The following is a 26,439-nucleotide window of genomic DNA, read 5'->3' on the forward strand; positions in this document are numbered from 1 at the left end:
AGCTATATTACTTACCTAAAAAGACGGATTAGCTTCCCACGGCTGCTATGACAACACTTCCTCAAACTTAGTGGCTTAAAACAATGCACATTTATCTTCTCACAGTTCTGGAAGCCAGAAGTCCAGGATCAAATTCCTCCAGAGGCTCCAGGGAGCCTCCTTCCTGCCTCCTCTAGCTCTGGTGGCTGCAGGTGCCCCTGGCCTGTGACTGCATCTCTCCCGTCTCAGTCTCAGTCTCAGTCTCAGTACCAGTCTCGCCTTCCATGTGCCGGAAGACAAATGTTGCCCGACCTCATCTATAGAAGAGGGAACACGTTGTAGCTGCCTGTGCTGTTTCGTGTCTGCTTGTCTAGAATTTGCCTCTCAGGTAGTCAGGGCCCCACTGGCCTGGTCTGAGAGGTGTTCTACTCTATTTTTATCTTTAGCTTCCAGCTCAGTGTGTGGCAATTAATAAGTACTCAATCATTCTTCTCTAAATTCTGTGTGTCTGTGTCTGCACGTACGTAAGGTGCATCATGATAAAGCATTTCTCCAAATGGCACTTAATCATCGCCAAACCCCCAACTTTCAAAAGGAGGCCTGAGACCCAGAGCTACTTCCCACCACCGTTCCCCATCCGTTGCTCCCCCTCAAGCAGGGAGGTGGTAAAATTTCTAGTGTTTCTGAGGAGGTAATACAAAGGCTGGACTTTCTCTACCTTGCTGCAGACCATGATCGTTTTAGGAATAAAACCAGACTCGGATTTCTTTCAAGACCATATGACCTACACTAACTATGACCAAGTTGGCACACGTTTCTAAAAACACTGCATCTAACTCATCGGGTTCTGGATGTCCCCAGGTTTAGGTATAAGAAGTAATTTCATATTTCTCAGTACATAATGAAAACTTAATCATGTAAAAAGGCAAACTGACAGAGCCATTTGGTAAAATATAATTATCTGCAGAGAAGTCATGAAGGATAATCTTGAGCAGGATACAGCTGAGAAATAGAATTATATTTACCATTAAACTTATGCTGATGTGAAAGATTAAAATCAAAACATAGCTATTCTAAAAATATGAAAGCACAATTTTACTTAAATCCAAATAAACTGATCATAAATACAAAATAAATTATCAGTTCAAAAACCAGAAACGGAACTTTCTCTCTAGTTCATAGAAACACATACATCTAATTCAGATATATACTTATTGGCTCAACTGACACATGGGTCAGCTACCACACAGCAGGGCAGAACCGAGTTCCCCGGGCTGTGTCCTTCTGAAAGCGGCCCCTCCACGGGCTCACAGCAGCAGGGGACCCAGGTGCCACTTCCCTCCTAGACGCCCGACCAAGATGGGCCCATTCACAGCCACGGGTGGGCCGGGGCCCTGGGGGAGCGGGTCCTCTGCAGGAAGGGGCATGGGTTGGGGGGGCAGGTGCTGCGCCTGGTGAGATGCAGCCTCCAGGAGAGGCAGCTGAGCAAAGGCCCTGGGCCGGGGCAGGCAGCGCTCCACGTGCCCAACCGAGGTGTGTGAAGGCCCGAGGGAGGAAGGATGCAGTCATGGGGTGAGTGGTTATGCTCCAGCCTGGGAAGGGCAGAACGCAACCCTGCTCCGGACTGAGCTGCAGAAAGGAGTTTTGGAAAGGTCCGCGCAGAATGCCCAGCAGGGGCAGGCGCAGGGGCAGGCGCAGGGGCAGGCGCAGGGGCAGGGCAGGGGGAGGCGCAAGGGCGGGGCAGGGGCGGGGCAGGGGCAGGGCAGGGGTAGGTGCAGGGCAGGGGTAGGTGCAGGGCAGGGGTAGCTGCAGGGCAGAAGCAGGGGCAGGGGCGGGGTGTGGTGAGTGCAGGGCATGGGCAGGGCAGGGGTAGGGGCAGGTGCGGTGCGTTTGGCACAAGTCAGGGTCAGGGGTAGGGGCAGGGCAGGGGTAGGGGCAGGGGCAGGAATAGATGTGGGGTAGGGGCAGGGGCAGGGCAGGGGCCAGCACAGTCACAAGGGCAGGGGGTGGGGCCAGGGCAGATGCAGATGCAGGGGCAGGGGCAGGGAAGGCTCTGAGGCAGGGCCGGGGACAGTGGCAGATGTGGGCCCCTTGGCCTCCCTGGCACCAGCTTCTAAAAGGAGGGTAGCTGGGACCCCAGACTACGGGAGGCCTCCCTGTTCGGAGTGAGAGGACTTGCTAGAGGACTTGCTGCCAAATCCAAAATAAGTGATGATTTTGTTCAGAACAACTGGCAGCTGTATCCCACTTCAAAAATGCAGATTATTTTCTAAACACCCGCTCAACGAACAGAAATGTTCTTCCATGGAATCTGAGTGCGTCCCCATGGCTGTGCCCTTACCTATAATAATTTATGAACTACACAATAAAACATCTGCAACTATAAGCATTCTTTACAGAAGTGGAATTTAATTCTTGCACAGGATTTGTCATTTAAACTATTTTGATGAAGGTAGGAGTAATTACAGTGATTTCCTGGTCAGTCCATACTTAGAGGCCACTGCCACTGGCTGAGTACAAGAAGAAAGTTTGTCTTCTGGAGCTGGGGTCCAAATAAAAACAAGAGGAAAAGTAAATTTATAAAATGGAGGCCAATAAGCACGATATTTAGGACACTTGATTCTAATGTTCTATGTGATTGTTTTTATAATAACACAATTCGGTGCCATCATCAAATGATGTTCACCCAAATGTCAAGTGAATGTTGGTAACTCCCAGAGTTGATACTCAGAATCTTGACAGTGGAGGGTCACCTTTTTCATTAACACTAATGCGGATTATTGCAAAATAACAGGCCACGCACTGATCTAGGTTTCAAGTCAAGAGAAGTGAATGACATGCAGTTTCTTTACAAAGTATAACAGGTAAAACAGAATTAAAACTTAGCAGTTTAGCAGTTAGCAGACTGTGAAGTTTAATACTTTTTGTACTAAAAATATAACTTTACATTTTACCAATGTTTAGAACAGTATCCCCTAAATAAGAAGCATACTCACTTTCTTAAATCCAAAGTCTTTGCTAAATTAAAATGTAGCTAGTTTATAATCATATTTATAGGATGTAAAAATGTAGACTCCTTAAAAAGCAAACTATTTTACCATGTAATTCTAATTGCAAAATCACATCCTCACATTCACAGCATTGTTAACAGTATTTATTAAAATGTGCAAGGGGGGAAAACAGGAAGGTTCAGGCTGATAGGGTGGAGAAGCGGCACGGTCCCTGGAAGACAGCCAGAAATGGGTGAGCTTTCGGAGGGCCTTCTTGTTCAGAGGGGCAGGGGATGAAGAGCCACAGGCTGGGGTCAGTCTTCAGGTGAGGGATTACGCCCACATAGGGGAGCTTAGCATTTAATACAGAAATAGGAAGGATAACCTCGGCTTCCTGAATTTTACATGGAACTTTAGTATGGACTGGGGGAAAGTGACATCTAGTGTTAGCTGAAAATAATCCAAAGTCGACTATTCAAAACTACAGTCATGACAACATGCGGTAACCAGCTGGACAACAATGACAAGTACACACCAGTTCAAGGTCCATTTTCCATTAAATCCTGAGTGCATTTTTCCTCCAAAAGCATGTTTTCCACCTTCCTTGTTGTGTCTCACTCAACAAAAATACCTCTAGAATCTAATTAAAGAGTGAGTTTCTGAGGGATTTGGAATCAGATACAAAGTGACCTTCGGAACCCAAGCACACATTCCACAGGTGAGAAGCCGGAGCCAGAGAGGATGGTGGTTCCCGAAGCCGGGGTTCTCTGAGTTCCCTGGAACCCTGATCTCCCTCCTTCCCTCTCCATTTCCACGAGCACCTGCCTGTGCCCGCCCCATGCCCGGCAGCGCAGGAGCTAGGGGTGCGCAGCAGAGCCTGAGAGCAGCTCCTCTTTGGGGTCCCTCGTGTGCCTGCTGTCACATGCTACATGAGCTAACAGGAAAGCCAGAAAATCACACTGCTTAGTAAGTCTATCCTGAATATACCCATTTAGTAAATAGGAGGCCTGCGATGCAAACACACCCTCTGTCACCGAGAACTGCAATGCCAGCCCCTCTGCCAACTCACTCAGAGCCTCATGGGGTATCTTGAGAAGCAGATCTAAATTAAAACTGAAGCTTAAATGCCTTGTCTACAGTCATCATCCATAAAGATATCCAGAGACAAGAAGCTGTTGCTCCACATACACCATTCAGAAAACAAGGCAATTTTAACATCCCATATTGGAAAAAAACAAAAACAAAAACAAGGCACACTTTTCTTAATTGGACCTCATTCAAGTATTTACTGGGGAACATGTCTCCATGTCTCCTGGTAAAGTCAGGTAACTGCCTGCTTTGTAATGCCTGGATTTTGTTTATGATGTCATAGACGTCAATAGAAATTCTACAGTTGAAATTAAAGATGAGTCAGCAAGGATGAGAAACATAACCAAAGCATAGAAGGAATGGGGAACCTTCTTAGGAGCTCAGATGCTTCATTCATCTCATGCAGCAATTCATATCTGTAAACAGATGATTAGGTGGTGCCCTTACCCCACATGCACCTTTAAAATGACCTAACGTGCTTTCCCCCTTCAGTGGGCAAGCTCATCACATAAATGGGCATGTTCCCAGCTCATGCCAATAATTCTTCCAGCGCCCCAGACTGAAGAAGTGTTGTCATTTAAAAGCAGCAAATGTGCTGTAAACATCAACCAATAGTAGTCTTTGAAGCTAGAAGCAAGACACACTTCGCACATTGTACTGAGGTTGTCTGCCAGTGGGATTTTACCCCCCAAATCCAGGTATGGTCAGAGACAGAGCTCCATGAACTCACTTAACTTAGAAAAAAACATCGGGAACAGGCACTTGAAAGGGGAAACAAAACAGGTCTGTTACCGAACAGGAGACCTTCAAACGTGGCCAAATTCCAAGATTCAAACAAGCAGTCATGATAAAGAATGTGTATAGTTTTGACTTCAGACAGAAAAAATATAACTAGAAATATAAGATTTAGAAAAGACTTTCATCTTTTTCTAGTTAAAAGCACCAAGTTCTCTTAACTGAAATGATTAAATAATTACACAAGTTGAATAATATTATGCAGTTATGGTAAGAAAATAATTCTGCACAGTTGTCTCTGCCATTAAGTAAGGATGACATTGTATGCTAAGAACATTCATGTTTTCAAGACAAACCTGCCAACACCGATACTTAACAGATTCGTTTTAAATACATAAGAATCTGAGCTAACATGACCATGCACTGGTGTCTAAGGTAGGCTTAGCACATACCTAATTACTTATGACTGCAAAGTTAGGAGTCTTGCTTTTAAAATGCTCCATCTTATTGTAATACTTGGCCTCCAACGCTAAAAAAAAGTTTCTTTCAATACAATTCAGACAGGCTGTTTCAAATAATCAAGGTCCTTATTAGAAAGAAAGCGCCAATCACATCTTGTAGCAAACAGGTGAGCAGAGGCCACTCTTGACTGGAAAACATCAAATTCAGCACCTTAATTAATACTGAGCGCAAAGGAGAGCATTTACTAGAATACGCGCAGTTGCTTTATTTGTTGACGTTATTGCCAATAACTCATCAAGTGGGTCAATTATGAAGTATGATGAATCCACTTCAACGCTTCCGCTATAATTACAATGATTAAAAGCAAGAATTGCTTTGCTCGAATGTCTTGAGAAAAATGCACAATCCCTAACCGTGGGAGGGCATCATTATAAAGCTGAAGGCAGTGACCAGACGGAAAGCCACAGCGCCTGCAGTTTTTACTGCGGTTTATTTCCAGGTAATCCCTGCATATTTTCTCGGGTTTGATTACCAAGGGCAACAGTGGGATAGCTATTCATATTACAAAGTACTTCAAGAAACGAACACCCACATTTTACATGAAATTTAATTTTCATATTTTGTAGTAAAAGCCCAGAAAGGTACGACTTGAATGAAGATGCACCTATCTCTACATAGAAATTTTTTTAACATCACACAGTAGCGACGACCACAGTCCTAGTTTAGAATCATTATTATGACGATAGGAATTTGTAGCAGCCCTCAACCTGTGGCCTTCTGAACCGTCTCTCCGCTGTCCTATAAGGGAGGGCTAACTGTATTCCTGGTCGCTCCTGGGACTGGGAGTTCCTGGGGAAGGAATCCTAAAGGAGTGGTTGTCAATGCATTTTCATTAACAGCCGCGCTCCTCGGCAGCCTCCTAGGGCTGGGGTGGCCACGTGCTCCCTTAAACTGTTTTCACAACTCGAGGCTGTGCTGTGGGTGGCAACTTGAAGGTCTCCAATAACTTCTCGTTTTTCTTTGGGCCAACGTTTCTGTTTTCTGTCAATCAATAGTTTAGTTATTTAAAAATAAGAAGGTGAAGAGGGAGTTATTTGGGGTGGGAACTAGAATAGACTTCAAAAAAGAAATCCGTATTACCCAGTTGGCGTCCCAGCCGTTCCCCGAATGGCCCAGAGCCCCCAGCACCTGCCGAGGCCGCGCCACGCACCTGGCTGGGCTCAATCTGGCCAACTCAGACCTGGCCTGGGCGCCAGAAGGCTGCAGGTGGGACGCTCTGGTCCGAGCCACCGCCTGGGCCCGAAAGAGCCGCTCCTGGGAAGCAATGCGGGGCCAATCTCAAATCCCAAATTCTGGAAAGCGCTACTTCCCACGCAGTAAAGGGAAGCCCGGGCGCCTCAAAACCAAACCTTGGAAGACGCTGGAGGAGCAAAGCCTGCAAGTTTCCACTAAGACACTGGGCTGGAGGGAGCAGAGCGGCCAGGGGGCGGGTGCCCACTGCGTCCCGGGCGCCCACCCTCCGGCCAGCCGTCCCCGGAGACAGGGAAGGGGTCGCCGGGAGCGAGGGGGCATGGAGGGAGGTGGGGCGGGGGGAGAAGGGCGCGAAGGAGAGGGAAGGGGGGCCGGGGGTGCAGGGACGCTGAGGGGCCGCACTCACCCGCGCAGGTACCAGCAGACAGCCCTGGCGTCCTCGGGAGGCGGCCGGGGGCGGGGGTCCCTCGGTGCCCATCGCCGCCCCTGCGGCTGGGTCCGCGCTCCGGGCCGGCCGAGCTCAACGCCAGGACCCCGTCCGAGCCTCCCAGGGCCCCGCCAGGCGCCACGTCCGCGCCCGTGCCCCTCTGCCGGCTCCGGCTCGGGCTCCACCGGGGCGCAGGGCTTGGAAACCGGAGCTCCGCCCGCCGACCGGGAGCACCGCCCACGCAGACCCGCCCCGGGTGAGGGAGGGGCCGGGCGCGCACTCGCGGGGAGGGCGGCGAGCGGGGATCAGCCGGAGTAGGGAGAGGGGCGCTTCCATGGGGCGGGAAACTGGCGCGCGACTCTGGGGGAAGTGCAGGATGGGGGGACAGGGGCGCTCCCGCGGGGGTGGATGGGGGACCATAGCGGGGCTGGCGGGGCAGGGGCCGGCGCACGAGGCTGGAGGAGGGGAGCGCGCACTTCTACCCGGGCTGGGTCGCCGAGGTCCGCGGCGCATCGTGGCGGCGTGGGCGGGGGGGGGCGGGGGGCACCTCCTCTCCCTTGGGGCGCAGGTGGGCGCGCTCTGGACCGGCTTGACGACCCCTCCCCGCCGCCCCACCTCCCTGGCCAAAGGTTCTCAGCTTCTAATCAGGGACATTTCTAGTCCACAGCCTCGAAGCCATGGGTTCTCCCCGGCCCTCTGAAGCCGCTACACCTGTGCCAGCCGGCCGCATCCTCAGACCTTTCCACACGGAGTCTTCCCAGCACTTGGAGAAGCAGCGCAGGGTCCCGAGGACGGCCTGGCCCGGAGAAAAGATACCGAAGCTCCAACTTTCCCCAACCCCGCTCCCCTCCTCCTTCCACCCTCCCTTCCCGCCCCAAAGCTCGGGGGTCCTATCCCTCCTCCGGTCCGCGGAGTCTCCCGAACCCTGCGGGGACCCGGCGCTCGGCGGTGCCCTCCTGGGGCGCACGGGGCTGGGGCGGGAGCGGGGAGACCAGGTGGGGAGGGGACCCCAGATCTCAGACGCCCGGGGAGACGGCGTTTCCCGCTGTTCATTCAGGTTTGTGCCAAAAGGAGCCTCACAGATGCAGTATTGGGTTTGGTAGACTCAAATCGTCTTGTTTTAATGTAAATGAAAGTAAGTTTAGGATAAATTCCAGTGCGGCGGGGGCAGGCAAGGCTACCCACATTTTTTAAAAAGAAGCCAGCCCGTATTTTTCTCCCTTTCCAAATCCTCCGACCCAGGCACGAGCGCGCATCGCGGAGGCCACGATTCCCGTTTTATTCCCTCTCCACGGCAAGGAAAAGCAGCGAAATCTGAGGTCTTCAGAGGTTAACCCTATCTAGGAGCAGAATGTGACGCATTGTAAACAAATAAATGTTGAAAACTCGATGTTAAACACTTTACTTTTTCTGACTCCGACTTGCTTGACCCCTGAGCAGACCTGGGTTTTGAACACAGACGCCCTTCCCCATTTCTCTATTCTCTGTATTCCTGTTTCACCTTCACGGCAATCTGCCAGTACTTCTTAGCACTCAGTTTAACCAGAGGACGAGCTCTTGAATAGCAAAAACCAGGTCTTTTTATACGTGGCACAGTGCCTGTTACAAAATATGCTTCTTGGGTGAATTGGTAAAAAATATTGTGTTACTTTTTATTTGTAGCAAAACCTAGAATAAGAAAAAGTACAAGAGATTATTGTTTGCCTTTAAGTTGCATTTTTAGAAGAGCGTGCATGTAATCTCTGAGAAATTAAATGTCTACAAATACACAAAGATATTGTCTCATTGCAAAGGGACATTCTATTCCAGGGCCTGAAGAAGGAAAAACAGCGTGTTGCATGTATAAATGTTGACTTTGAGAGACAAGTTTTTGTTAAAATTTTATCGTTAAATGAATAGACACATATATTTTTGTTTTTCAGACCAAAGGTAATTGTTAATTCATTTGTAAAATAATGTGGTTTTGGCTAACAATCTCTGGAATCCTTTCTATAATAAAATTTTGTGATTCCAGGACGTCGTAGGCGCTCTGGGGCTGCTTTTGAAAGGCTAATTAATTCAAGTTTTAACTGCCTATCTGCTTTTATGCATCTGTGTCAGGACTGCACATAAGGGTTATTTTGCTATTAAATACTAGGGTTCTACTGCAATAACAATAAAAAGTAAAACCCTGACTATCCTGAAACTCTGCGAGGGAATGTCCCCCATGAGGTTACCAAAATTCAACTTCCTGGTTTTTGTGATGAGTATAGCTTTGATTCTGAGATGTGTCTAAAACCAGTTGCAGTTGGTGTCTCTTTATTAACTTTTAACTTTGAAATAATTCTGAATTTACAGAAACTTTCTAAATGTAGTACAAAAAACTCCAGTAACCCCTCATCCTCATGGGTATGTTCCAAGACCCCCAGTGGCTGCCTGATACCGTGGATAGTACTGAACTATGTATGTGTGTGTATGTATATATATATATATGTATCAATTGCATGCATATATATATGTTCAATTGCATGCATATATATATGTATCAATTGCATGCATATATATATAAATGCGTATATATGTATGCATCAATTGCTGACCGAACTGATGTATGTGGCCTAGACAAACTGGACGATGCCCTGGTCAAAAGGCAGGAGCAATGAGGTTGTATTTGAAGGTAAAAATACAACCTTGAGGCCGGGCACAGTGCTTCACACCTGTAATCCCAGCAATTCGGGAGGCCAAGGCAGGTAGATTGCTTTGAGCTCAGGTGTTTGAGACCAGCCTGGGCAACATGGTAAAACCCCGTCTCTACAAAAAAATACAAAAATTAGCAGGCATGGTGGCATGCACCTGTGGTCCCAGCTACTAGGGAGGCTGAGGCTGGAGAATCCCTTGAACCCTGGAGGCGGAGGTTGCATTGAGCCGAGATCATGCCACTGCGCTCCAGCCTGGGCGACAGAGTGAGACCCGGTCTTAATAATAATACAACCTTGGCCTTGTCATTTTTATAGTCAACATATTCAGAATGGCCAGGTACATTGTCTGTTACTAATGAGACTTTATATTCCAACCTTCCCCCTTCCAAGGCTTTGGGAGGAAGTACTGGTAGAACCCTTCCATAAACATGGTGGTTACCACCCATGCTTTCTGGTTATGTTGCCTGAACACAAGCAGGTAACATTTGTTTTTTGAGCATAAGTGTTCCTCTCTGTGTGCACCACACCTGGCTTGGCCACACGTCCTACGGCATTGCACACGGCACAGGGTAAATCAGCCCTTCAGTGTTTTATGCCCTGGGGCCTTCTTTGCCCTTTTAAGAACGTAGGTTCTGTTGGGTATCTTCTTCCAGAGGAGCCTGGTCTCACTGCAATTGAAGACTTGCTTTGGATGGCATCCTTTCCCTTTAATCAACTTCAACTCTGCCGGAAATATGGCAGCAGCTTCTTCACTGGCAAACACAGCCTCTCCAGTTTTTTGTTTTTTGGTTTTTGTTTTCACAACAAGCCCACTCCTAAATCAGTGTAGCTATGCCTCACTTGCCATGAATGGCTCAGTGTCACTCACTTCGGGGGACTGACTGCTGAGGTCTTCCCATGGGATTGTGCTTTCTGCGCTGACGTGCCCTCGGTGGGAACACCTTTCCACTCACGTCTTCTACCTACAAGTTCAGCGTCTTTTCCGTCTTAAATAGGCACTTATCACTCACTGCAGCCATAACGTTTGCAGTTTGAAATGTGACAGCAAAACTAGCATGATTTCTTTTTTATTTTTATTTTTTATTTTATTTATTTATTTTGAGATAGAGTCTCACTCTTGTCGCCTAGGCTGGAGTGCAGTGGCGCGATCTCGGCTCACTGCAAGCTCTACCTCGCTGGTTGAAACAATTCTCCTGCCTCAGCCTTCTGATTAGCTGTGATTACAGGCGCCCACTACCACGCCAGGCTGATTTTTTTGTATTTTTAGTAGAGATAGGGTTTCATCATGTTGGCCAGGCTGGTCTCAAACTCCAGACCTCAGGTGATCCCCCTGCCTCGGCCTCCCAAAGTGCTGGGATTACAGGCGTGAGCCACCATGCGCAGCTGGGTTTCATTTTCGAATTAACTTAAAATACTTTCTGGACTGACAGCCTTGTGGGAACATCCTTTATATTGCTTGATTTGCTAACTGAACCTATTCCCCCTCCAGGCATAGTCTTATTTCTGCAAGGAAGACCTATTACCTTCCTGTTTCACACTTGGTTACCATTCCGTAACTAGTTTTTCTGCCCCTAGAAGTTTCATTCTTACCACACTGGAAATCTTAGCAATTTCATCATACATTTTTTTCCTTTCCTTATTAAAGTGAGAACTTTCACTTTTTCACTTAAGGAAGCACTTTATGGCTTCTCTTTGCCCTAGTCTTGTGTTTGGGGCCAATACTGAATAAATTAAGCAAGACTTGAACAGAAGCACTGTGCTACCTGGACAGTCAATTTATAACCCAGACAGCTACTAAGTGTCAGGATGTGTGGTGCACACAGTGAATTCATGGGACAGAGAAGGCGTGAGGATTCGCCATGCTTCTCAGAACAGGGCACAACTTCACTCTTATGAACTGAGAGGGCGACTTACATCCTGAGAGGCACAAAGGCGTCGGTGTGAGGATTTGCCATGCTTCTCAGGGCACGACTTCACTCTTATTAACTGTTTATTTCAGGAAATTTTTATTTAATATTTTCAGACTGCAGTTGACCACAGGCACCTGGGACCACAGAAAGTGAAACCGCACATAGCTGGGGCTGCTGTGCCCTTGATCTTTCACCCAAGTCCCAGGTAATACTCAGCTTCTCTCTATTTATATGCAGATTACTTTCCATGAAACCTGTTCAGAGTAATTTGCAGAAATAATGTGCCATTTCCATTAAGTACTTAACAAATGTTTCCTAAAAAATCAAAAGCACTCTCACGCCTGCACAGAGTATACTCATCACTTCTATTCTGTACCGGTAGTGGAAGTCCTAGCCTAGCACTTAGGCAAAAGAAGGAAATAAAGGGCAACCACATTGGAAAGGAAGAATTCAAATTGTCCTTGCTTGCAGAGGAGTTGGTATTACATATAGAAAACCCTAAAGACTCCTTCAGAAAGTTGTTAGAACTAATTAATAAGCACATTCAGTGAGGCTGCAGAACACAAAGTCAACACACAAATATCTGTGGAGTTTCTATACATGAATAGTGACTAATCTGAAAAAGAAATCAAGAAAACAAGCCCATTTATAGTAGCTACAAAAAAAATGATACTTAGGCATCAATTTAACCAAGGAAGTGAAAGATCTCTGTGCTGAAAACTATAAAACGATGAAAGAAATCGAAGAGGACTCAAATAAATGAAAAGATATCTTGTATTTGTGGATTGGAAAAATTAATATTGTTAAAAAGTCCATATGACCCAAAGTGATCTACAGACTCAGTGCAATTCCTATCAAAATACCAATGTCATTCTTCCCAGAGATAGAAAAAAAAAATTCTAAAATTCCTGTGGAACCAAAAAAAGCCTAAGAGCCAAAGCAATCTTGAGGGAAACAAAAGCCCACGCTGAAATAAGAATTCAGCTGGACTTGTTTACCAAGACAACAGGTCACATGACTCCACTAATAAGACCAGAGACAGTAGAGAAACCAGCTAAAGCCAGCTAGAACCAAGATGGCAACAGAAATGACCTTTGGTCCTACTCACTGCTTATTATTTCTCTAATTATAATGCATTAGCATATGAAAGCCATGCCCACCAGCACCATGGCAGTTTACAGATGCCATGGCAACGCCCGGAAGTTACCCTGTAAGGGGGAGAAACTCCAGTTCCAGGAGCTCCCCACCCCTTTCCCTGAAAACTCATGAATAACTCACCGCTTGTCTAACTTATAATGAAGAAATCGCACTAAGACAGCCAGCTAGAAGCAACCCTGGAAATACCCTCCTGTAGTCTTGCCCTGCTCTGCCTGTGGAGTGGCTCCTTTTGTTTCTTTTTTTCCTTAATAAATTTGCTCTTGCTTTTCTCTGCCACCTCACTCTTGAGTTCTTTCCTGTGCTAAAGCAAGAACCCACTTGGCTTCCTAGGCTGAGCCCCAGTTTTGGAGATCACCCTGTGACAACACCACTTGACTTCAAAATATACCACAAAGCTATAGTAACTAAAACAGCATGGTATTGGTATAAAAACAAACATGCAGACCAAAGAAACAGAATAGAAAGCCCAGAAATAAATCCACACATCTACAATCAAGTGATTTTTGACAAAGACACCAAGAACACACAGTGGGGAAAGGACCACCTTTATAAATGGTGCTGAGGAAACTGGATAGCCACATGCAAAAGAATAAAACTGGACCCTTATCTGTCACCACTTAAAATCAACTCAAAATGGATTAAATACTTGAATGTGAGATGCCCAAACTATGAAACTACTGGATTAAATATTTGAATGTGAGACCCCCAAACTATGAAACTACTAAAAGAAAACATAGGGTGAACACCTCATGACCTTGGACTGAGCAAGGACTTTTTGGATTAGTCCTCAAAAGCATAATCAACAAAAACAGAAATAGACAAATGATATTCCAAAAACTATGAAGCTTTTGCACAGCAAAAGAAACAATCAACAGAGTGAAGGAATGACTGAATGGAAGAAAATATGTGCAAATTCTACATCTGGCAAAGGTCTATTATCCAGGATATATAAGGAACTCAAACAATAGCAAAAATCTAAGTATTCTGATTAAAAAATGACAAAAACTTTATTAGATATGTCTCAAGAGAACACATACAATTGGCCAACGGGTATATAAAAATGTGGTCAGCATCAGTATCACTAATCATCAGGGGAATGTGAATCAAATCATGATGATATGTCACCTCACACCTGTTAGAATGGCTCCAACACACATCTCCTTCCAAAGCCCCAGACTCAGCCAGAGCAGGGCAGAGGACAGACAGATGGCAGGGCGACCAGCTGCAGAGAAGAGCTACCCTCTCTGCTGAGAGCTGCAGAGAGACAACAGGAGGAACTGCTGCAGAGAGCAGCCACCCTCTCCAGGGCCTTCTCTCTGCTGAGAGCTGCAGAGAGACAACAGGAGGAACTGCTGCAGAGAGCAGCCACCCTCTCCAGGGCCTTCTGTCTGCCGAGAGCTGAACACTCAATGAGATGACCTTCCTGCAGAGAGAAGCTGCCTCCTGCGGGTGTCCTCTGAGCTGTTCTAACACTCAGTAAAGCTCCTCTTCATTTTGCTCACCTTCCATTTGTCTGTGTGCCTCATTCTTCTGTACACAGGACAAGAACTCAGGCAAAGGCACCACCAGCCACAGAGGTTTCCAGCCAGAAAATCGATACCCCAAAGATCCCGTAACAACAGCAGGAGGAGCACAGTGAGACTGTACCCAATTTTATGACTCCTAATGGTCTCACTGGTACTACAAACACCGGGACACTTGGGACAGAGAAAGGCCACATGGCCCACAGGGGAGAGAGCGCCTCAACTGTGACGTCATCTTCTCAAGCCGGGAGTGTGGGGAAATTCCTAAAATACTGGTAGCATGGCCTTCCCACTACGGTGAGTGAAGTTTCTTCTTCTATCTCATAGATGAGGACAGTCAACATCCTGGAGAAGAATGCGTGTTCCTCCCTGGCAACAATCCCAAGTCCAGGTGACAATAGCCATGCACCTCACCCTGGTGTTAGGTTCTGTTCAAAATCAGTGTTACTTAATGGTTCCATGGAAATCTCCATCTGTCAGTCCTCCGAGCAGAAGCTCATCTCTGAAGTTCTGAGATGTACCACTGGGGCCGTGGATTCGGCCTGTGCTGCCCTTGAACAGCTTTATTGATTAGGACGCACGATGAGCACAGATTCTCAAACGCACGGATGGCTTTTTCAGTTCAGTGCTCACAATTTTCCAAATGGTTGAATTTGGAGTTGAATTTACTCAGAACTGACAACAACCTTAAGGCCTTTTGAATAACAGTTGACCTTCCCAATTTGGAAACATGTTTTATGTTTTTTTGGAAGGGATAATTGAGTGCTGATTTAGTTTATGATACTTGGCAGGAACAGAATAAGCTGAAGTCCTGTGCTTTTCTGTTTATTATTCCTCAGATCAGCATTTCAGACGTGGGGAACAGGTTTTCATTTTCCTCGTTTGTGGGAAGACCATGTTCTGCTTCTTTTGTTCACCTGGAGCAAGTTAAAGTCTTCACTTTGCTCTTAAAACCTTTGTGTGATGTCACTGAAGTTACTTCCACGCAGTGGAAAATGTCCCTAACCCCTTGGTTATTTGCCTGTTACTCTAATACACGTTCATTGTTTGTATCATGACAATGATCTTGGCTTCATCATGTTTTGACATCAGGTGTTTCATTGTAACAGAACATTCCCAAGCCTTTGGTGTCAGCGGTTACAGCCAGTTTCTTCACACTCCTTCTCATGGTAATAAAGAAAGTGTTTCAGAGAAATTATTTCTTTTATATTTTACTGCTGTAGAACGTGGAGTCAAATGTTAGAAAAACATTCCCAAAACCAAAAGGTGTTTTGCAAGTTGTAGCCAATCGATGTTAAATGTATTTAGCATTATTGAAATCTAAACAATCTTCCATTTGGAAAACCTTGTGAAACAGAAGTTTTAGCTCAGTACTAGGTGTGACTTTACTAAAAATGGTTTGTATAGTTTTATTTGAAATCATCAACAGAGGAATCTATATGAATTTTTCACTTCAACTTAATGCAATGACAAATAAAAAATACAAATATTAAATTTGGACTATTTGAAACTGTTGACCTTATAAACAGGCACATCCAAACTATGTCCTATATGTATGACCTCATCACATATTTTCAACAGCTTTCAAGGAAGGTAGAAAAAGCAAACAGAAAGCACATAGCATGTTGAAAACATAAGCCCTCAGGGGCAAGCAATCAGGACACTCCTTCCACAAACGCGGAATGAGAAACACGATGCTGACGACTTTCTGGAGTTCCGCCTCCCGCCCTTTCACCCTTTCCTTCCCTCATGTCTCCTATTTTGCTGGGAGCAGGTGCTTGGGAAGATGCCAGTGAGAGGGCCCATCTGGCAGCGGCAGCCGAGGGCACTGGTGGTTCTGGTGGGCAGGGGGAGGACCCACAGAGACACCCACGTGACAGGCTCTCTGCGGGCAGGAGGCTGCCTTCCATGTGGGGCATTCCAGTGCTTCCCTCCAGGGCCTTGGGTGCAGGCAGGGAGCCATTTTGGCTCAATACGTGCACAATTTCTTAAGGAACCTGAGGACTGAGTTGTCACAGACTGAGATTTCGTCTGTACTGTAATTGTTCACTTGCACATTGATTTCCTCCGGAAACCCTGTCTTTGGGGTCCTATGACCCACGTATTCTTCTTTCTGGCCTCATTAATCAGCACGTGACGAGCACAGAAAAAAATTCACAGTGAATATTTGCTGAGTAAACACGTGGGGTTTCTTTCCATGCTTTTCAAGGCTGATTGCTAAGTATTGCTAAACTACAAGAATTGAAATAAAAGTAGAACAATTTTAGAAAAATTCAGAACTTAAATGACAATATTAAAAATGCATTAATTCAAAAATTACCTGGACGTGGTGGCACGCACCTGTAGTCCCAGCTACTTGGGAGGCTGAGGCAGGAGAATCGCTTGAACTCAGGAGGTGGAGGTTGCAGTGAGCTGAGATCACGCCACTGCACTTCAGCCTGGTGACAGAGTGAGACTCTGTCTCAAAAAAAAAATGCATTAATTCATCACATACTTTTGAAGTAACCACAGTGTGCTGACAGGTGTGTTAGGTGGTACGGATCCGGTGGGAAGCAGGATTGATGTGTATTCCTGTGCTTAGGGAGTCTTCCGTGTGGCTGCAGGGCTGTGTTAGTGGCATGTTTTATCTTTACCAGATGGAGGGGACATCAGCACTGTGAAATGGACAATATATTATCTGCAGCATCTCAGTGCCTTGAAGATTCCACGCCCTTGCAAATCCCCACTGATATCTTTGTAAAACATTTGGATGCTCAGTAGATGTTTGGGATACATTTTCTCAAAAATAACACAGGAAAAGCTACTAGGGTTGCATAGAGAGGTGAACAGAGAAAACGTAGAAGATTTGTTTGGGGAAGATGCCTCCAGGACACGGCTGACCTTCCATCTGGACAAAGCTCTTTCGGGCTCTGCATTTATTCCAACTTTCTCACCAAGTGCCAGCAATTCAGCATTCCAGGCCCTCCTCATTGCTGTCTGTACTCTCACATTTTCATGGAGCCTGATGCCAGTGGATTATTCTGAAAATGTCCTGTCCCTTTCACACCCCTGGATGGGGTTGGCCGGCCTTTCTATGGGCTGAATAGGGGTCCCCCCCAAATTCATATGTTGAAGCCCCTCTGCACAGCGTAATGGTATTTGGAGATGGGGTCTTTGGGTGGTGATGAGGTTAGATGAGGTCATGGAGTGGGGCCCTCATGATGGGATCAGTGCCCTATAGGAAGGGACCCCGGGGAGCATGCTTCCTCTGACCACCATGTGTGGACACAGTGAGAAGGTGGCCAGGAAGCGGCCCTCACCAGGACCCAGCCACGCAGGCACCCTGACCTCATGCTCCAGCCTCCAGGCCCGTGGGGTCGTGCATTTTTGTTTGAGCCACAAGTCCATGCTGGTTTGTTATTCCAGCCTGGGTTGATTAAGACACATTGTTATCCATAGTTGAGTAACTTCTTCACATTTTGATTTATTAAACAGACGTTACTGAGAGAGTACATTTGGATTCATTTGTAAGTTACATCAGTCTTTACACGAAGCTTGTTGCTATTGATGACAAACTCATCTTCCATTTTTTTCTTTCTAAATAATATATTGGAAGAAAAATGAGAAAATGCAGATACTCAAAAATACAGAGAAACATTGCCCACAATTCTGTCCCTCTGGAGAACTCTGACTAACACTCGTGCCTTCTGCGGAAGGAGGAAATTCCAGAGCGAAGGCTTTTCTCTTATTCACACTGAGATTTCCCATCAGCTAGTCAGAGCCCTGGTGAAGGGCCACCCAGAATTCTGGAAAAAAATCTCCCTACAACCCCAACCCCCTTAAATATATATATATATATAGAGAGAGAGAGAGAGAGAGAGAAAGAGAGAGAGACAGCGAGAGAGAGAGAGAGAGACAGCGAGAGAGAGAGAGAGGTTTTAAACACACACACACACACACACACACACACACACACGGGGTACCATGTTCATGATATTTAATAAGCTCATTCCCGTTGGAATGTCCTTCTCCACAATTGACAGAATCAATTGCATGAAAGGGAGTGATGAGGGGCAATGGGCTCACAGAATCACAGGGCAGAGAAGTTCCAAGATAGGCTGAAGCAAGCAGCAGAACCAGAAACACTGGAGAACCAGAGATGCTGGGGAACCAGAGATACAGCAGAACCGGAGACGCAGCAGAACCAGAGGAACTGAAGAACCCGGAGCAGCTGGAGAACCAGGAGAGCCAGCAGCCTGGCTCATTCCAAGTCTGGGAGTTTCAGAACTGGGGAAACAGACAGCGCAGCCCCCAGTCTGAGGCCAAAGCCAGGGAGCCCTAAGGAGTCCAAAAGCAGAAGAACCTGGAGTCTGATGTCTAAGGACAGGAGGAAGAAAGGGGCCTTGCCCTGGAATGGAGAGAGAGAGCAGAGAGAGAGAGCAAATTCTTTTTCTTCTCCCTGTTTTGTCCAGCTGGGTTCCCAGGTGCCACACACATGTAGGGCTGGTCTTCCTATCTCAGATCACTGAATTTCAGTCAGTCTCTCTGGAATCACCTCACAGATACACTCAAAAGCAACACATGGCCGGCCACCTGGCCTCCACAATCCAGTCAGGCTGACAGCTCCTATTAACCACCACAGCAATTGTCCCTTGGACTTAGCCCCGTCTGGGGCTTGGGACCCAAAGGGCAGATCAGGTATTTCAGACAAAATAGATGGCAACTCTGTGAGGCCCTGTTGTTCAATCCAAAGAGCATTTGGTTGATTCAGTGTACACCTGAGCATACACAGGCATGCTCACACATGCACACACGTAGGAACACGTGCCCACCCATGCATGCGTGTGCACATGGACACACTTGCTCACACATATGCGTATTGACATGCACATACACACATAACACACACATCTGCACATGCACATGTGCACACATATGCACACAGGTACCCACATGTACATGCATGTGAACAGAGGCCCACGTGCACATATACACACATTCACAAACAGATATATTCACTTTTTCTGTGTGACACTGTGCTAGGATTTGCAGACACAGCAATAACCATCGCGGGCAGAGCCCTGCCCTTCACTGGTGTTTTTTAACTAGAAAGGGAGAGGGAGAGAGAATGATATATAAAGACACATCACACAGCCATCCTGTATGTGGGAAAAGCCAAGGTCCTTCAGGGTGTCACAGGAAACCCCTGGCATCCAGGCTTTGGGAATGTAGGGGGAGTTTCCAGAAGGAAGTACATTTCAGTGGTTTGCAATTTCATGGGAGCTGGCTATGGAAAGGCGTGGGCGTGTGGCATGACGTGCTATGGTATCTGGGGATGGGGTTGCACCCTGTATCTGCAACCAAATCCAGCCCAGCAGGACGAGAGCTCAGAGTCTGGAGGGAGGCAGGAGAGGAGCTCCAGTCTCCCACAGGCACCCCGCCCTCGGCCGCAGGCGTGGACACTGGTGAGCTCCATCTCTTGGCTACCTGGGGTCTGCGCTGCCGCAAGGCCTCATGAGGCCGCATCCTGCCTTGTGAACCGGGAGCTTGGCCTGAGCTGGAGGGGCCCTTGTTCTGTCCTCCAGATCTGCAGCATCCCGGTTTGCACAGGGTAGCATGAGTCCGCCCGTATGCCTCGCTTCTTCATGCTCTCTTCACACCCATTCTCTTCACTCTGGGTAAGGGAGAGAGTGGGAATCAGTTCTTAAAGAGACCTCACCCTCAAAGTCCACTCAAGTAGGAGGCTGTGAAACAAACAATGTTTTCTAGGAATAAAAGGACATCTTTTCTCTAGTGAACCTGTGTTCCTTTTCATAGGCAACAGTACAGGTTTCTCTCTGAAGCCCAAGAGGTGTTTACATATAGGGTCTCTTGTCACATATAATTCTCTTTAATTTTAAATGACATTTTCACCACCCTTTAAAAATGTAAAATTCTGTGGCTCAGAGACTCCAAGGCAACCCCTAATGACTCCGACCTCCCGGAGCTCATGCCCCTGAGGAATCCTCTCCCTGATCGGGTGGCTCCTGTGACTCTCTCCTGACTCAGAGAAGACGCCAGGGTGACGACAGCAGGGACGCAGGTCTCCCTGGAGCCCACTCCGTCCTGCTGGCTGTGAAGATGCCGCGGCTGTGATATGGATCCGCTGTGGGGCTATGGGCAGGACGGACTGCTCAGGGCCAGCTGGGGACAGCAAGCGGCCAGCACTGAGGCCGAGCTGTGCAGCAGGGAGGGAGTGGACTCTGCCAGCAGCCGGGTCTCAGGGAGGCCGGTCCTTCCCTGTGGAGCCTGCTGATGGGAAGTCAGCCCCGTGGACCCCTCAAGGGCCTCTACGATCCTGAGCAGAGGACGCAGCTGAGCCAGGCCTGGACTCCTGACCCCCAGAAACTGTGATATAATAAACGGGTGCTGTTCTAAGCCTCAGTGTGGCGTAGCAATGGATTATGCATGGATACGGCTTGGCTGTGTCCCCACCCAAATCTCATCTTGAATTGTAGCTTCCGTAATTCCCACGTGTTTTGGGAGGGACACTGGTAGATAGTTGAATCATGGGGTGGTTTCCTCCATACTGTTCTGTTCTCATGACAGTGAATAAATCTCACGAGATCTGATGGTTTTATGAGGGGTTTCCGCCTCTTGCGATAGTGAATAAATCTCATGAGATCTGATGGTTTTATGAGGGGTTTCCGCCTCTCGTGATACTGAATAAATCTCATGAGATCTGATGGTTTTATGAGGGGTTTCCACTTCTCGTGATAGTGAATAAATCTCACAAGATCTGATGGTTTTATGAGGGTTTCCACCTCTCGTGAAAGTGAATAAGTCTCATGAGATCTGATGGTTTTATAAGAGGTTTCTGCCTCTCGTGATAGTGAATAAATCTCACGAGATCTGATGGTTTTATGAGGGGTTTCCGCCTCTCGTGATAGTGAATAAATCTCATGAGATCTGATGGTTTTATGAGGGTTTCCACCTCTCGTGAAAGTGAATAAGTCTCACGAGATCTGATGGTTTTATAAGAGGTTTCTGCCTCTAGTGATAGTGAATAAATCTCATGAGATCTGATGGTTTTATGAGGGGTTTCTGCCATACTGTTCTCATGATAGTGAATAAATCTCACGAGATCTGATGGTTTTATGAGGGGTTTCCGCCTCTCGTGATAGTGAATAAATCTCATGAGATCTGATGGTTTTACAAGAGGTTTCTGCCTCTCATGATAGTGAATAAATCTCACGAGATCTGATGGTTTTATAAGAGGTTTCTGCCTCTCATGATAGTGAATAAATCTCACGAGATCTGATGGTTTTATGAGGGGTTTCCACCTCTCGTGATAGTGAATAAGTCTCATGAGATCTGATGGTTTTATGATGGGTTTCTGCCTCTCGTGATAGTGAATAAATCTCACGAGATCTGATGGTTTTATAAGGGGTTTCTGCCATACTGTTCTCATGATAGTGAATAAATCTCACGAGATCTGATGGTTTTATGAGGGGTTTCCACCTCTCGTGATAGTGAATAAATCTCATGAGAGCTGATGGTTTTATAAGAGGTTTCTCCCTCTCGTGATAGTGAATAAATCTCACAAGATCTGATGGTTTTATAAGGGGTTTCTGCCATACTGTTCTCATGATAGTGAATAAATCTCACGAGATCTGATGGTTTTATGACGGGTTTCTGCCTCTCGTGATAGTGAATAAGTCTCATAAGATCTGATGGTTTTATAAGAGGTTTCTGCCTCTCATGATAGTGAATAAATCTCACGAGATCTGATGGTTTTATGAGGGGTTTCCGCCTCTCGTGATAGTGAATAAGTCTCATGAGATCTGATGGTTTTACAAGAGGTTTCCACCTTCACTTGGCTTTCATTCTCTCTTGCTGCCACATGGAAGACAGTGTGTCTTTCACCTTCCGCTGTAATTGTGAGGTCTCTCAAGCCACGTGGATCTGTAAGTCCATTAAACCTCTTTTATATTTATAAATTTCCCAGTCTTGGGTATGGTTTTATTAGCAGCATGAAAAGAGACAAATATATGCATCAAGGATCACTAATATCAAACGTTCTTAATTGAGAATCACACAGGAAAGCCCACGGGCCCGATTTAGCCTCTGGTTGTATTTATAGATCCCAACGTAGGACAAAGTGGGTGTTGAGTAAATATTTGATAATAAATATTCTAAATATAATGAAATATTCCTACCATATAAACCCAGCACTTTGGGAGGCCGACAAGGGTGGATCACCTGAGGTCAGGATTTCAAGACCATCCTCGCCATCATAGTGAAACCCTGTCTCTACTAAAAATACAAAAATTAGCTGGGCGTGGTGGCGGGCGCCTGTAATCCCAGCTACTTGGAAGGCTGAGGCAGGAGGATTGCTGGAACCTAGGAGGCAGAGGTTGCAGTGAGCTGAGATAGTGCCACCGCACTCCAGCCCAGGCAACAACAGCAAGACTCTGTTTCACAAAAAAAAAAAAAAAAAAAAAAAAAAAAATGGAGCTAACTTATTAATGTTCTGGTGTCAAATCAATTGAACCATATGCTTGTCTTATTTATGAAGAAGAAATTTTTTCTTCAGCTCTGGTCTCCCTCCCTAAATCTGGTAAAAGATAAGGCCAGTCCTTAAAAACAGCATGCATGGTTTAATGAATCTAAAAAGTAAAACCTTTCTGAGACTCTTTCAATCTTGAGCATGGTGTGTTTGGCAACAAATCTAATTTACAAACTAAAATATTGGCTGCACTTCACCCCCATGGACTCCTCTCCTTCCTGCCACACAGACTATGAAACTGTGGATTAGAGCAAGCAGAGAGATGGAATTTTAGGACCTTGCAGACAGTCTTATTTGCTAAGATAAAAGTGTTAGTTTAATAAAAGACAAATAGAATTTAAGGACATTTGTTACAGTGAGATTGTGTCGGGGTTACGTGCAGGGGCCACACCCCGCTATTTGACGTGGGTGTGTTGACGTGTATAGAAGCTAAAGCATTTATCTCAGTAAGTGCTGGGAATATGGAGCGCTCTGGGGACACTAGAGGAAAGGTCCACAGCCAATTTGCAGGATCAGAACAAGGACCAGCCTGGGAAGCATCTGTAATCGCCAGGGGTTCTAAGTGTGGCTGGTGGCCCAGGCAACAGGGCCCCTCAGCCGACAGCTTCAGGGAGCAGCGAAGCTGCCTGTTCAAGCTGTGAATGGCCAAGAAACAGGCCCTGCCGGGGTTGGGGACGCCCCTCTCCATTCTGCAAAGTCCTGGAGGTGCATAGCGGATGGGGAGCCTTTAACGAGAGGTGAGACGGTGCCCGTGGGCTGTAACTCCCTGAGCCAGTAGGTATTAGCGCGAATTTTAACGTGATTCTAACTGAACTTTCTCATTCCTGCGTTCTTGGCAGTATATGCTGAATGCACAGAGATACACAGAGTATACCCTGTTTTTGTTTTTTCTTTGAGATGGAGTCTCGCTCTGTCCCCAGGCTGGAGTGCCATGGTGTGATCTTGGCTCACTGCAACCTCCGCCTCCCAGGTTGAAGTGATTCTCCTGCCTCAGCCTCTGGAGTAGCTGGGATTACAGGCATGTGCCACCACGCCCAGCTAATTTTTTGTATTTTTAGTAGAGATGGGGTTTCACCATGTTGCCAGGCTGGTCTCAGACTGCTGATCTCAAGTGATCCACCTGCCTTGGCCTCCCAAACTGCTGGGATTACAGGCGTGAGCCCCTGCGCCCGGCCCACTTTCTTTATTTTTTAATGAAAGAACTCACTTGAAACACCACTTTGCTGAGCAGACCTTGTCTTCTTTATCTTTGATCTGTGCTAGCCGCTTTTCGTGTTTCTGACCGTAGAGTCTGTCCGGGCAGCGCACAGGGAATTTATTTATCAACGCTGCCCGGGAATTTATTTATCAGTTAGTGCCGTGTGGCACATGGCAGGGATATGGAACGCACAAATCAGAAGGAAACTCGTTCCTTGGGTCAGCACTTTCTCTAGGGGAGGGTGATTTGAAGAAACCGTGCTTTTACAATGTGGAAAATTCTAGAAATAATCGCGCTTGGGCCCTTCCCAAGTCCCAGAGCCCCGCAGCGCTGCCTGGGAATTGTTTGCGGAGGCCCACGCAGGTCTGCACTGAAGGCGCTTTTCCCTGGCTGAGGCTGTAAATGCGGCTGCTTTCAGCCAGCTCCTGAGCCGGCGGCTTCATTAAGACGCTTTAGCTTTATCCTCTCAAATGGCCTAAAGAACGTTAATGAAGACAAGGCATTGCTGAGCGTGAAATTAAGTCCTTGTAAAAATTTGTTCAGAGAAGTAGTTTTCCTTACTTCAGAGAAAGAAGGGAAATATCTCTTTGAGTGTTGCCGGCAGCATTCGAATAATGTGACCAGATTTGCACAACAAAAGTCACGTTTACAAATCTTCCTGTTTTCCAGTAATTTCTAAGAGCCATGATTTGGTGATGGTATTCTGAAGGGATAATTGTCTGCAGTCTGGAGGCCATGTGGAGTCGCCGGCAGTGTGATCAATGTGGTCAGGGAGGGCTTCCTTCAGAAGGAGGGCGCACTCTTCCCTCACTGCCAGCATCCGTGCCCAGGCCTCTGCCTCCGCAATGCCCCCCAGGGGCGGCCTTCAGCATCCATGCCCAGGCCTGTCTCCACAATGCCCCCCAGGGGCGGCCTTCAGCATCCGTGCCCAGGCCTCTGCCTCCACAATGGCCCCCAGGGGCGGCCTTCAGCATCCGTGCCCAGGCCTGCCTCCACAATGGCCCCCAGGGGCAGCCTTCAGCATCCGTGCCCAGGCCTGCCTCCACAATGGCCCCCAGGGGCGGCCTTCAGCATCCGTGCCCAGGCCTGCCTCCACAATGGCCCCCAGGGGCGGCCTTCAGCATCCGTGCCCAGGCCTCTGTCTCCACAATGCCCCCAGGGGCGGCCTTCAGCATCCGTGCCCAGGCCTCTGCCTCCACAATGCCCCCTGGGGTGGCCTTCAGCATCCGTGCCCAGGCCTGCCTCCACAATGCCCCCCAGGGGCGGCCTTCAGCATCCGTGCCCAGGCCTCTGTCTCCACAATGCCCCCCAGGGGCGGCCTTCAGCATCCGTGCCCAGGCCTGTCTCCACAATGGCCCCCAGGGGCGGCCTTCAGCATCCGTGCCCAGGCCTGTCTCCACAATGGCCCCCAGGGGCGGCCTTCAGCATCCGTGCCCAGGCCTCTGCCTCCACAATGGCCCCCAGGGGCGGCCTTCAGACGCTTCTTAATAGAGTGCTTAGAACCATCAGCTGACTCCAAATATCATCCTAACTGATACTTAAACTCGCATAGGATTTGAGAATTCCAAAACTATTATAGGTTATCCAGCTTTAAGCTTCACTTTGCTTGATCTTTGTGACTCTACAAAGCAGAAAGGAACAATTATCACTTTTAAAAAGATAAGAAAGCTGAGATTCAGACTTCCTAGGTAATTTGCCCCAGTTGACTCAACTTCTTAATTATTGGACTGAGACAAAAGCCTATGTCCCTGTTAGTATACGGTGGTCTTTCTCCTAAACCCAAACAGGTCTGGCACATTGTTTGAGAGTAGAGATAGCAGTCCACTTCCAAATGCTTGACTTTTCTCCTGGTGAGCTTTCAAGGATAATTTCCAACTTGAAGAAAGAAAGCTGAACAGTCTATATTTGATGCTTTTGAATTTCCATTTTTGTATTTAACTTTTCTCAACCTCTCTTAGTCAAGATGATACATGAGTTGAGTCCATTGAACTTTGGACTGTACAATTCTTGGCAAAGGATCAGGTTAAAATGCTTATTGCTCTGTGGAAGGGTGCATGAAGGAAATAAATGATCCTTGTTTTCACTTTTTTGTGTGCCTGTCTGGCTTTAATGAGAACGAAGAAATCATAAAATGAATATTCAGTCCGCAGCTATGAGTTTTTTTATCAGTTTGATACGGCGTATGGTAGAGGAAGGAATCGCTTGCTTGATTCTCAGAAATAGCAGTGTTTAGTTGATGTCTCAAAGGTGGAGAGTTTTATTGTCATGATATAAAATGGCATTTGACCGAAGAACCTGGGATGGCCTGTCCCCACCCCACGAAAATGCTGCCTCTTTTCTAAGCGAAATGAATAGATAACGCACGATGGAGGAGAAACCAGAGTTCCTCTTGGGACAGCTGAATCCATGCACAGGGCCCGATGTGGCTGGAGCTGAGGTGGTGCAGGGCCTGTGGCTTGTGGTCCTGGCCTGCCTGTGGCCCTCCATGGATAGCTGCAAGTCAATGGCTGCA

At 47.1% G+C, this 26,439-nt stretch overlaps 1 protein-coding gene across 10 annotated transcripts in view; it reads right to left on the reverse strand.

Moving 5' to 3' along the window:
• SNTG2 (syntrophin gamma 2) overlaps positions 1 to 7,053 on the reverse strand; it is a 408,896-nt gene extending 401,843 nt beyond the window's left edge. For 9 of the 10 annotated variants that reach the window (XM_034952500.3, XM_034952491.3, XM_034952497.3 and 6 more), the window contains exon 1: positions 6,913 to 7,053. In XM_034952500.3, coding sequence (XP_034808391.1) covers positions 6,913 to 6,984 — 72 coding nt within the window. In that variant the 5' untranslated portion in view covers positions 6,985 to 7,053. The remainder of the gene's footprint in view (positions 1 to 6,912) is intronic. The other variant, XM_034952496.3, reaches the window with a different exon arrangement.
• Positions 7,054 to 26,439: the final 19,386 nt, after the last annotated feature.

This window comes from Pan paniscus, chromosome 12 (genome assembly GCF_029289425.2).
Source record: "Pan paniscus chromosome 12, NHGRI_mPanPan1-v2.0_pri, whole genome shotgun sequence".
Lineage (NCBI taxonomy): Eukaryota > Metazoa > Chordata > Mammalia > Primates > Hominidae > Pan > Pan paniscus.